At 37.7% G+C, this 13,561-nt stretch overlaps 2 protein-coding genes across 7 annotated transcripts in view; both read left to right on the top strand.

The window, feature by feature from the left end:
* The first annotated feature begins 132 nt into the window (after positions 1-132).
* On the top strand, positions 133-9,891 carry LOC113581167 (long-chain fatty acid transport protein 6). The gene is made up of 10 exons (XM_027016120.3): positions 133-681; positions 1,423-1,629; positions 2,370-2,528; positions 3,474-3,598; positions 3,843-4,037; positions 4,274-4,364; positions 4,460-4,658; positions 7,059-7,156; positions 7,630-7,760; positions 8,093-9,891. The coding sequence occupies exons 1-10, from the start codon at positions 204-206 to the stop codon at positions 8,267-8,269; spliced, it is 1,860 nt and encodes a 619-aa protein (XP_026871921.2). The 5' UTR covers positions 133-203; the 3' UTR covers positions 8,270-9,891.
* A 938-nt stretch (positions 9,892-10,829) lies between these two features.
* Positions 10,830-13,561, top strand: part of fbn2 (fibrillin 2) — a 60,014-nt gene continuing 57,282 nt past the window's right edge. For all 6 annotated transcript variants that reach the window (XM_027016131.3, XM_027016130.3, XM_027016129.3 and 3 more), the window contains exons 1-2: positions 10,830-11,441; positions 12,886-12,968. In XM_027016131.3, the coding sequence (XP_026871932.3) occupies positions 11,239-11,441; positions 12,886-12,968 (286 nt within the window). In that variant the 5' untranslated portion in view covers positions 10,830-11,238. The remainder of the gene's footprint in view (positions 11,442-12,885; positions 12,969-13,561) is intronic.

Here is a 13,561-nt window from a genome sequence, read left to right as displayed (position 1 = left end):
TCTGCTTGAGATTACAGGTTAAAAAACGGCAACAAGCTGCAACAAGCTACATTGCCGAAAATGTGTGTTGAGAACGTAACTCAATGTTGGGCATGCGCGATGGAATGTGTAGGCATTTAAATAAAGGGGTATTCCTGCTTTGCACTACGTAGCGGCTACCAACGCCTTTCCCATAAACAAAAATACACGGCTTTCTTACAAGGATGATTTATTTGACATTTACCCTACTTTTTGCTGGACTTTCCGCTCTATGGATGTTTCAAAAGATATTTTATCCTTACTTTTGGGATGACTTGATGTACTGTTTAAAGTTTCGAAAGGTCGGGAAAGCGATTATGGCGAGGATGAAATGTGGGATTATCACCTATCTCGATTGCTTTGTTCACCAGGCAAGGAAGACCCCCGAAAAGCCTTTCATTGTTTTTGAAAATCAAGTTTTCACTTACAAGGACGTGGAGATACGGAGCAACAAATTCGCAAACGTTTTCAAAACTGAAGCTGGCTTAAAACATGGTGACATTGTTGCTCTTTTGATGAGCAACGAGCCTGACTTCGTGTGCGTTTGGTTGGGACTGTGTCAGCTAGGCTGCGAGGTCGCGTTCCTTAACTTTAACACCAAATCCAGGTCACTGCTGCATTGTTTTCAAACCTGCGGGGCGAATTGTCTCGTCGTAGGATCAGGTATTCGTCACGAAACCTTTTGCGCGATGTAATTGTTCTGTGAGGTTCATGCACTCGTTTTTTGATGGGAAACTGTCCGTGAAGCGAAACATATAGGCTACCACGTAGCAGGCTCCCCAACTGAATCTGTCCGCAGCCAGTGGTATTTGGCCTCATGTAAGGATCGTGTTGTATCTTGTAGTGCGCTACATAAGAACGAATTGTGTGATGAAAGTTAGTTGTTTCAAAGGCAATGCTATAACTCCGGTGCGTTTTAGTCTTCTGGATTACTTTTTGATCTACATGTCGTACTAAAAAAGTGACTGGCAGTTTGCCGACTGTACTTTGTCAGTCTGATTAGAAAATGTAATGAAAACGTCACATGTGGATTACTGAAATTCATACTTAGGATATTGTATACTCTTATTTCATGTGAATGAAAAGCATAGTTTATGCAGTTTTAATGGGACAAATTCCTACATGAGCATCATTACAGGGTGTCTGTTACAAAATAAAAACACTTAAACCCTACATAAAAATATGAAGTTGACAGATTTGGCACACCATGGGGAACTCAAATATATGCATTGGGTTAGAGTAATCATGCACACGTCCTCTGGATCACAGGACAGTGCAGAGGGGAATAGAGACTTCAGTTTCCTTGTATAATATATGTACATGTATATTTAATGCCATTTAATTATGTTTAATGTACATGTATATAATGTATTTCATATGCTGGGTGTCCATTTGTTCCCCCAGACTTGATCAAATGCCTGGACGACATTCTTCCAGCCCTGTTGGACAGTGCTATTGATGTCTGGGTGACGGCTGAAAGCGCCTCATATAAGAATGTGCACACGTTGCTTGACAAAGCAGAGCTGGCCTCAGGAGAGAAGCCACAAGTAGACATCCCACCACCTAACCTCTGCTCCACTTTCTTATTAATCTTCACTTCGGGTACCACAGGTACTGGTCCGCTCCATTCTGTTTATTGATGGATGGAAGACTGGTTTTGGTTAGTGAAATTTTGTGCACTAAGGCCTTTTTGGAGAAATGGAAAAGAGCTACACAGCAGAGCCCCACCCTAATTCAAAAAAAAAAAAAAAAAAAAGATGAAGCCCACAAACTTTCCACTGTGTGCTAGGCGAAGGGGAGTGTGGGTTTAATGCTTGCATGGCCTTTATTAAAATGTTTATTGTTTTTCTGTGTATTCTTCTCAAACATGCTTATTTGTCAGTCAGCTTGTGTAATTGTATCCGCTTGTTGTGAACAGCACCAAAAGAATCAATACAAATTCTATGCACAAGATATTCAGTGGGCATGTAAGCAACTCTGATTCAGATCAGGAGAGGTTGAGAGTTTTACACAATGCTTCAGCACAGCCAAATTGCTTGCAGAATTGTTAGGAAACACCAAAAGTATTTTAATGAGACAATATAATAATTGGCAGCTATGCAGAACTAACAGGAATATGAACAGAAATGTAGTTTTGTTCAGATATTCAAACTAAACTGTACTGCAGTGACACCAATTGGGTTGACAGCCTAACCTTTTTGTTAATGCAGATTTGATCTTTATTAAGTATATTATAAAAACATTTTAGCATTTGTGATCTCTGGGTATTAAGTTTATTCATATTAACATTTGTTATGCATAGTTTAATTCAGAGTTTGCAGTACTGTTGATATGTTTCCTTTGTAATGTAGGACTTCCAAAGGCTGCGCGCATCAGTCACATCAAAGCAGTGATGAGCATGGCCTTCCTACGCCTGTGTGGAGCCAATGAGAATGACAAGATCTACATGGCCCTGCCACTTTACCATATGGCAGCCTCTCTCCTGGGTATTGGTGGATGCATTGATTTAGGTACAGAATTTTGGGTTGCTGATAATGTGCAGTGTAATTACATCATGATGTGCATATAATTTTGGTATAATATTAATAATGTGTTATTACTTTTATGCATGTCCTCATCTAAAGGTATGCATGTTGCCTTATATTTGATCCCCGTCAGTTGATGTGCAGCGCCTTTGCTTTGTTTTAATGGTGCCCTGGTTACATCAGTCCAAAGCCGTATACCGTAATTTGTGAGTGTTATGGAAACTGTTCTGTGTGCATAAGTCCCACAGGATATCTTTTGTTGCTTGTCTTCAGGAAACTGTTGTAACGAATGGATTTACAAACATGCACAATTCCTGGAAGTCCCTATGTATATAGCTAAAATTGGGAAATGGAGTAAAAGTTTTATAAGTTAGTAAAGTTAGTAAAGGCTTTGCTTGCTTCCTGTACCACAGGACTGCAGTGTGTTATTAATGTGTTCTGTCAAAAATGTTTCTGTAACTTTTTCTGTAAGAGTTTTGCTACTCTTTTATATCAATGTTTGCATCAGCAAATTCTAGGATGCTAAAACCTAGAAATCTGGACATATAACATTTTTTTGCATTTAAAATGTTACTCAATTTTTATGCTTCTCTTGATTTTAAACTTAAACATAGTTTTATTGTTTTCTCCCTCCAGGGTGAAAAATGTTGAAGAGCTTTATAAAGTTAAGCATGTAGGGCCCACGCCTCCAAAGTAAAGTCCGATTGACTTTAAAGCTGCCATAAACAATGTTTGTAGTTCTTACTAGCGTTCACCAGATTTAGCCACTAAAGGAGTCCCCCCCTATAATTCTACACTCTCTGTTGAAATATAAAAACACAAATTTTTGTTCTCTGAGATTTTAAGTGATTAATGTAATAGTGCTTTTAGTGTGCTTGATGTGCACAAGTATTTGGCTTAAACTTCTTTGGCTTACAAATTTGGTCTTAGGAGCTACATGTGTTCTGAAGAAGAAGTTTTCTGCTAGCCAGTTCTGGAAGGACTGCATCAAGCATGATGTCACAGTGCTTCAGTATATTGGGGAACTCTGCCGATACTTGGTCCATCAACCCAAGGTAGATGTATTACATTTATTATGCATTTTTTATGTATGTAATATATTTATTACTGCATGTGTCAGTGCAAGTAAGTTTTCTTATTTAACCATGCATCACTTAAGGATACATTTTTATTGCTATATTGCTAGATAATTTAATATGGATTTTCCCTTCAGTGCAATTTGCACACGTTGCTGCTTTTTAATTCAAGACCACACTTATTTGTTAATTCTTTCTGCTCATCTGGTTTAATGGTACACAGACTGGAGAAGAGAAGGCTCATAGAGTGCGCATTGCTGCAGGGAGTGGCCTTAGGGCAGATGTCTGGAAGGAGTTTTCTCGACGCTTCGGGAAAATCCAGATACGCGAAGCGTATGGCTTAACTGAGGCCAGCATTGGCTTTGTTAACTACACCACTGAAATCGGACCCATTGGACGAGCCAGTTATTTCAACAAGGTTAATGACATTTTACAGACTTTGAGGCTGACCAAATCTGCCTGGAAAATTTCCTTAAATAAAGACCATGGCTAGTGAGCAGTTCAAATTATGTTGTTATCTTCTGCTGGATTCATTATAACATACTATTTCTGAAGTTATAATAATGTTTGAAAATTGTAGCTTAATGTAAATGTTTGTGATGTCTGATCTGAAGCGTCCACAATAACATTTTATTTCTGTTTTCTATATTGAAGGTTAGTCTACCATTTGAGCTTTTGAAATGTCACCCAGAAACATGCGAACCTGTCCGAACAAATACAGGACGCTGTGTGGTAGTAAATAAAGGTGAGAAGCTTGTAAAACTATGACTATGTTCCTGCACAAACTTTGAGGGTCAAAGTCATATATTGTAGTTTGATAATAACCTTCTTTTGCTTCAGGTGAAACAGGCTTGCTGGTTGCCCCGCTCTCTTTCACCAACCCTTTTCTTGGGTATGTGGGAAACAAAGCCATGACTGAAAAGAAGTTGCTGAGAGATGTCTTTAAAGATGGTGATGTGTATTTCAACACTGGAGATCTCATGCTTCAGGACCACAGGGACTTTGTCTACTTCAAAGACAGGACTGGAGACACATTCAGGTATTGGGGGGAAAAAAAGCCTGACACTCCCGTGCTTTTTAAAATGACTAGCAGGTCTAAGATACACTTACGAATTTTCACATAGTATTATCTGATGTTTTTGAAGTGGAATCAGGCCACTTTCAGTCAAAAAACATTGGTAGCTTAGCTCTGTGTTTTCCATTTCACATTCTGAAGTACTTTTGCACTGCCATTCAATATTTTGTGGAGCATTTTGGTATACCCCCTGTTAAATGTATAATGTCCTATTAGTTAGCTGATGAGTTAGACTGGGTTTGGGAAACACTGTTCTATTCAATAAACTTAAAGAGATCTGGCTTGAATTTCAGACACTGCTGTGCTGAAAATTGCTAAGAAAAAGAAGAAATCTTCCATTGTATCACATCTCAAATACATTTTTATTTCCATCCCTCAAATCCTAGTCTAGATTTTTGTTCCTAGATGTTGTTTATGAAAACAAAGCAGAACATCCAGGGAACCATTTCTCACCGAGTTCTCTGCTCACTGTGTTGTGTGTCATTCTGTGTTTAGCAGAAGCGTTGAATGTAAGATTAATGCCCAGTCATTCCTCAGTGTTGAGACCTTTGCTAGCACCTCGCAGCATGCCCAGTGCCACCGCCCTTTCTGTTGATGGTCCCTGATTCAAGCCCTTGTGTGAATGAGCGCAGCTTGATAAGAATGGTTCGTACAGAACCCCTCCAGTCTGGTGGAAACCCTGGCCGAGACTAATCGATTCTGGCAGGGCCACTGAAGATCCCGGCCAAGAGCTAGGCTGCCTCCATTCATGAGAGTAACAGAAGTGATGCAAGACCCTCAACCCCTCGGAGCCCCTCCCTGGGATGACCTATCAATACAGACTAGTGTACTTTAGGGGAGGTTGACTGAGAGCCCCCTTCAAGGCTTCTTGAAAGGTCCCTGTTGTTAATGGGTGAAGTAGCCACAGTGACAGCAAGACTGAAGAAACAACAGTCACATTAACAAGCATGCTGTCAACTGAAGACGCCAAAACGTTGGTGTTATTGGTCCTGCTCAGGTTTGGTGGGTTGTGGACACCATGAGGTTTCACAAAGGGATTTCAGTCATCTATTAACTGTGGGACGAAATGAATCAACGTAGGCCAACACTCCTAGAGAAAGGGAATTTTACTGCTGTTTTTTTACTCCCTCAAGGGAAATGTGCAAATTTTCAAAGATCTTAAAAGGAAAAAAACAAAACAAAACGTGTTAACCATTTCCACAAATGTCTGGCAGTGGGTGAGGGGTTGGGTGGAGCTAGCAATGTGGTTAGAAATCTGTATTGTTCCAAAATCCCATGGCTGTAAAAGGATGGATGAGAATACTCTATTTGCACACTATAGCTGTCCCCTGAGCAAGGGCCTTAACTGCCTTCCCAATCTTCCTTCCTTTGGCCCTGATTTTTTTCCATAGGAAACTGCAGTGTTTAATGAGAGAGGAAAATTTGGCACTACCATAAAAAAGTAAGACCTTTTCAGAAAGAATTCTGATAAATTCTTTGTTAAGTTGACGCTTTTTTAAAAATAAATAAATATTTAGTAGTGTTCAATATGAATGACAAAGCTGGTGATACGATACAAACCCCAAACTGTTTGGATTATGGATCAAAGAGAAAATACCTGAAATTACATAGTTATCGATAAACATAATCCCAGAAAGTTTTATAAGCATAGACAGTAATCATCAAACTTGATCATGCACCTCGCATCATCTCCATTCCAGATAATTACATATATGCAAGAGGTGAATCCCAGTTTTCCTAGTCTATTTTAAATGAAATGCAGAAGATGATGTCAGATTTTCATGTAGGTCGAGCTTGGTAAAGCTGATATGGCAAATTATAAAATATCTGCAGAAATGGTGGTTTGGTGGAAACTGGAAGACATTTACTGGTAATCGTGTTAGCCCCAATTAAATGTTAGAAAACAAAATCAGTCTCATAAATGCCGTGTCTCTTTCTCAGAAGAGCAGGGCATATTTGGATATAAAGGACTACTGCATTAAAGATAGTATTCACAGTCCAGACCATCACTAAGATGCTTGCAATTACATATGGCCTGAATACATGAAGTTTCATAATTAATGTTAAATGAACTGTACAGTTAATTCAGTGAGAGGTGTTAAACATAATAAATATTGCCATCTAGTGTTTTCTTTAAGAGTTGCAACCCTAACTTCAATCCCATTCAGGTATTGCAAGTTGTTCCACGTTTGTTCTTTTTCACAAATCAACCAATCATTTTAATCAGTAAAATGCTTGTGCGTTAATTATAGTCCCTACACTAAGTCTACACACAAGTTGTTTTTGTTTATATGTGTGTGTGTGTGTGTGTGTGTGTCAAGATACTAGAATAATCAAAATAAAATGTTTCTATTTGGTTAACAGATGGAAAGGAGAGAATGTGGCCACAACGGAGGTGTCAGAAATTTTAGGCTGTTTGGATTTCCTGCAGGAAGTAAATGTCTATGGTGTCACTGTGCCAGGTGATTGAAGTCCTCTTTGGCCTTTAATTAAGAAATCACTCATGTTGCTGTGAAGCTGAGCCAAAATAGAATTTAACAGTTTCCATATGAATAGCGGGGTTTTTATTAGGTGTTTCCTTTTTACTGTGTTTAATTCTGAAAAAAAAACCATGTTCAATATATTAGCAAAGAGGAGAGGTTAAGTGCTAGTATTCATACCCAAACCATTAGAATCAAAGCCAGACTTAACTCAAATTAGCAAAAAAGGCAACTTCCAGTAGCATCAGGCCTGTATTTTCACCATGTAAAACCTGAGCATCTTTAGACAATTTTATGTGCCAAATAGTAGAAACAGATGGATTCAGTGTACATGCATTTCCATTTTGATAAAACCACATTATGTATGTAACTAATTTAGCTGATATTAGTTTCAAATGAGAAAAACCTACAGTAGTCTATTGTGTACCTTGTTAATCTTTGCTGTCCATACTCAGGTTATGAAGGCAGAGCAGGGATGGCTGCTCTAGTTCTTAAGGAAGGTTGTGAACTGGATGGAGAAAGCCTCTACAACCATTTGCTACAGAACCTCCCTGCATACTCCTGGCCCTGGTTTTTAAGACTCCAGGTAAGAGCAGAATGGAAGGAAAACTCCAAAGGGAAAACCATTCTCTTATGCTAATCCTATTACCATTATCAATTATTGAGTCAATTAAATTGGTGTGATGACTGCTTTCAAGTCTAAATAGACCAGTGTATAATTAATGAGACACCTTTGCCCTCCTTTGTACAGTGTATTATTATAATTGTGATGTATATGCCTAGCAGTTACTCCAAACTTTGCTGCATACTTAATTTATCCAAAAACTTATTTTTGTCGGTTTTCACTATTTTTGCATTGAGCCCGTCTAGTTTAACCTGGCAGATGGCCTCTGAACTCTGCCATTCTTCTTCTCACAGACGTCCTTGGACGTGACCGAGACCTTTAAGCAGCAAAAAAAGGAGCTTGTAGAGGATGGCTTCTGCCCACGCACTATCCAAGAGCCACTCTACTTCCTGGACAGTTACAAGAAAACTTATGTCCCTCTCACCCAGCATGTATATGATGACATTGTTTCAGGCCAAATAAGACTCTGAATGAGTCATCTAACAGCCAGAGAAAGAATTTGGAGAAATTGGTGTCTGCTTGATGGTTTGTTGTTTTTTTTCCAATACAGGGAATGATACTGGGAATTATAATTTTACTCTTACTTTTCAGGGTTTCAGTTTAAAAGCTAATTTATTTTTGTTTTAATATATTAACTTTGACTTTAAAGGCTGATAAAATGTTTATCGGCATTTTAATCGATAGTTAATTCAGCATCTTCAGGCAGGTTCCCTGTAGGTTTTAAGTCAAATATACTGCTTCAGTCTTTCTTTAGTTGATTTTAAAATGTATTAGTGTTTAACTGGTGCTACCTGCTATGTAAATACTTGTAATGCTACCTTTTGTAAAGAACAAATATGGGTAATTTTATAGTTTGTTCTTTTTATGTTATGGGCATGATATGTGCATTATGTTTTTCAATATTTTTTTGAAGTGAACTGGTAGTGAAAAACTCATCTTTTATACAGCATGGATTCTAGCCTGGTCATTATTAACAGGAGTTGATTGGCTAGTTTCTTCATGGTGGGTGTATTTTATTAAAGTATAAAAGATCTGGACAAGCAAAAAGAAATGCTTAAATACATCATTTTCAGATCACTGTTTTTAAAAAGGTTAAAGTTAAAAAGGGTTTACTTGTACTGATTCATTTGTAAGTTCAAATCTTAGTAATTCACAGTTGTTTACATGAAAAGAAAAACAATCATAAAATGGTACTTGCAAACAGGATACAGTCACAAAATGCAGATATTACTGAAGGGGCAGACAACCTCACAATCAGTTAACCAGCAGATAATCAGGCGATAAGCAAACAGCAGGTAGGGTTATCCAAAGAAGAGATTGGACAGAGAAGGCAATAAGAAACTAAGTGACATAATACTTACAGCAAAATACAAAAGACTTTGCAAAAGGTAACAAATGGGGCTTTAAATAAGGGAAGACAATTAGAGACAGGTGAGGGGGTGTGGCCAGTGATCAAAAGGCAGTACTGGAAGGTGGGTGGAGACCAGTGGGGGAATTGACAATTATGCATACATTTCCAGAGCTGTATAAAAGAAATTATAACTGCTGTAACTTCTTTTTGCTGCTAAATTTTGAAATTTTCATTCCTGGAAATCTGAGCATTGGATTCTATTATGTTTTTGGATGAATTGTTGGGACATATTTACATTTGCAAACAAATATACATTATACATTACACTATGAACTGTAACTGTTTTTAAAGTGCATCAGAACACTGTTGGCCCATCTTAGTATTAAATCAGGGAGCAATGTGTTAAATAAAATGTAATATAGGCTACTAGGCTTTATTAGATCAATACTGCTGAATTGCTTATGTTTGTACAGTGACACATTTGCAAGTCTTTGACAGGTTTTCTTGTTTTTAGCCTGAACTCCAACCCAGTAATTTTAAATGATACAATGACTAGAAGGTTAAAGTGGTTTTGAAACAATGACTATGGGGTTGTTTTTTAACTTTATAATTTCTAACTTTGTCTATATCACCCCAACCTTTGGTTGAGTGCTGAAAAAACAAAACCCATTGTCCTACAAACTGAACAGTGAATCTTGCATTAAAAAAACAAAACCAAACAAAATCATTTCCCCCCAATGATTCTTCTTCACATTATGTAACAGCCATTATACTGAACACAAATTTGCCGGTTGTTTCAGAATTTTGTACTAAATCGATTTTAAACATGGCCGCCTCCATGGGGCACAAGCTCTATGGAGAATTAAACTGGTTAATTTCAGGTCTACAGAACAATTTGATCCTTCATCTCATGTGAGCTACACTTTATAGAAGAAAATATAAAACTAATAAAAATTAACTTTAATAAGTATTTGCTACTTTTTGGTGGTAAAATTACTTATTTCTTTATTAACTTTTTTTTTTTTTTTATGTTACCGCCAAAAACGTCCTAGTTAATGAAACCATCCCCCACTAGAGGTCAGCAAAGATATACTGGTTTGTAAACGGAAACATATTAAGACACTAAGATGTAATAAACTATAGAACGCTAACGAAGCTTTAAACTACGAAATTTGTTTAAATCAAGAGGCAAAATTTAGCCAGGCAAAACAGTTATTGAACATTCGCTTTTAGCTTTCCAAAGAGGACACATCTTTACTGTTATGAACGGAAATCCAGACAGTCGACAATTGTGGAATGAAAAATGAGTAGCCTATCCTAAATTGCATGTTTTACATGTTTGTTTTGTTTGTTTTTTTCTGGCAGAATATCAATTAATGTATTTAAAAATGAAAGTGATTTTTGAGATCAGCCTGCACCAAATCAGTAAACAAAACGTAATTTTATACAGCTGAAGTGTACAATTTGTCCTCTAGAATTATGACCAAACTTCCAAATTACCTAAAGTTACGCCTCACAGTAAAATAAACACAGGAACAAAAACTTTCTCGTGATTGCTATTAAAGTTAAAAGCTCTCGACATTTTTAGATAGCGATATCTTAAACTATATTAAGCGGCGGCGTAGCCTATTACATAAATTTGGGCTAAAAATAGCACATTAGCTTGTCACAGTCGAGAAACCATTCAAACGTGCTGAAGGCAAGATACAATGGGTTTGGTTCTTTTGGAAATGACTTAAGTCGTGAGGGTGGTCGCACAGCATCATTTGCCTTTTTGGGTATACCTGTTTGCTACGACTTGTACGCGAAGACATTCCAGTCTCACAGTACTTCTAGGAGCGTGATACACTGAACTGGGGAAGCAAGAGCTGCCTCCTCACTTATGACTGGAGAAAAAAAAACAACCAAGGACCCCAGTTTTGCATTTTCTCAAACTTTTAAATTATACTCCATCAAGATATGCGCCAAAGTCTGTTCATGCGTTGTTGTATTTATTTGTTGACGGAAGTTTCTCATTTCTGAAGACAAAATGGACTTGATTTAGTTACTCTGACCTTATTCCTTTTTTTTGCATTTTCACCTCTACGAATGTGCATGAGAGAAAGTTTTAAGATGTCGTCGCAGAATATGTTATTGTGCTTGGCGGGATATGTGGCGCTGTTTGGGATTATGATGGTGAAGGTAGCCGGGGAGATCCCTGGTAAAGACGGGAGAGCTCAGCTTCAGGTGGGTAGCTCGCAAACAACTGCGAGTCGGGTGAGGAGACGCGGAAAACAAGAGTCTTTGAGAGGGTGAGTGGCTTTACTAACGCTGATCATGGAACAAATTCGTGAGCTAGCCAATAAAGCAACGATTATGTTTATTTGTGATATAAATATAATTGATTTTCTTTAATTACTACAAAAAATGTTTTTTTTTTTAAAAAATTAAAAATAAAATATCTTTATATCCTATGATAACTAATTATTCAAGTGATATAATGAGTGATATAACGAATGATATTGAAACAGTTTACCTATTGACAACTGAGTATTAAAACTTCTGATAATAATGATGATAAACACCTTGTAACAACAGCAGCAGGAAGAAATAGGAAGTATAATAATGCCAAAACTAAATACTAATATCCAAGGTAGAGGAAGTAAAAAGTATTTGCCCCATGTAGTCCCAACCAAGAGAAATGAATTAGTGCTTCCTGTCCTCCTATGTCATTGTCATGGCAGGCAAGAAACAATTTGACTTGAATTTCAGAAAACGGATACGTTTGGCTTAACCCTGTCTTATTTGTTCCAGCATCTGTGTACCCTTGTAAAAGAATGCTGGTTCTTGAGAACCTGCCTTATTTTCTCATTCCATCTTAAAGCAGATCCACATTCATTAATGTAAATGTATTGCAACTTCAGTTTTTCATTGCTTTAGCTTCTGATATGTGGTGAATTTAGAAAGAAAAAAAAATCTTACAAATACACAAAACTTCCTTCTCTGGTAATGCAGGTACCAGCTTGGTTATGATTTTTAAATACCTTTATTTGTGCATGAAGGGTATCAACAGATGTGCATTATAGTGTTAGGGTTGGGGCAGATGGGTGCAACATTGAAGAACTTTGACAACTTAGCCTATAGACCAGCATTTCTCAGTGCAGTCATCAGGACCTTCCATACCTACCCTTTTTGATGTAACCTAGATTGCAGTGCACATGTACCAGCTATTTAGTGTTCTTAATGGCTTGGTTAAGCACGTTGGGAGGTGAGATGGAGCAAAAATGTGGACCAATAACACTGCTTCGCGACACTTGGCCTGATCAGTGCATGCCAAACATTTTGGTGACTCACAACCCGATGTTGAGTACTCTTTCCAGCTTGCCATCTTCTTTCCAATTTTTTCTCCATTCCATTTGTTCTTTTGAGTTTAATCCAGGGGAAATGGGAAATGAATGTTCATCATCAGACCTCTTATGCTATTTACACAAGACTGACTTGTGTAAGATTGGCATGTGGTAGCCTCTCATGAAAAGACAAATTAAACACAGTTGCTTTTATTTCTTTTCTCATTTCGTGAAATATAACTGATGCAGATGCGCTTGTATATGGCAATTCAGCAATATCACCACTTTGATGAGAAGTGTGCTCTGAGCATATGTCATGTCTACATGAACGGGAAGTCAATGGCATATTCTAAAGTGGAGATGGTGACAATTCTGAGTTTTACACCATACTCTCCACATTTTTCTACAGGCCGAATGTGTGTGGATCCCGTTTACACTCGTACTGCTGTCCAGGCTGGAAGACTTTGCCTGGCGGAAACCAGTGTATTGTGCGTAAGTAATGTGCCGGATGCTCCATGTGATAAATGGTCTGTGTGCTGGGGTGGTTGGTGGGAACCTTGCACACTTCTTTTTTTTTTTTGTTTCACTATCTTGCCGACTGTCCTTGTAGTGGGGAGGTGCCTAGTCATGCCATTTCACGAAAAAAACACATACTGAGATTATATTTATAAGTAAATATAAAATGGAATTGATGCATTTAAAGGATGACTGGGTAAGAATAGCAAATAACACATTTACCTAATAACACATGACAGGGCTCCATCATTCCTCACTAAGAGCCTATCATGTGCTAATTTGTCAATAAACAAGGGTTCAACATGTAAACAGGCATTGCTAAACATTACCTAGAGTTTAAGTGGTTTCTACAGCCTTGTTCTTCATTATCAATAAATGCATTACATTATAAACATATTGCACCTTAAAAATGCCCATTATTTTTGATAGACTGTAGTGCAGGTTTTGTTCACTTTTCCTAAATATAGACTCTGGATTGTTCCACCTTGATGCATACACATGCCCAACATATGATATCAGATATATCATATCAGCTGCTGATTAGGTCTCTCAAGTTGTCTTCTCTTGGC

Source organism: Electrophorus electricus, chromosome 19 (assembly GCF_041902795.1).
Source record: "Electrophorus electricus isolate QZ-2024a chromosome 19, ASM4190279v1, whole genome shotgun sequence".
Taxonomy (NCBI): Eukaryota; Metazoa; Chordata; class Actinopteri; order Gymnotiformes; family Gymnotidae; genus Electrophorus; species Electrophorus electricus.
This window is presented reverse-complemented; position numbering and strand designations above follow the sequence as displayed.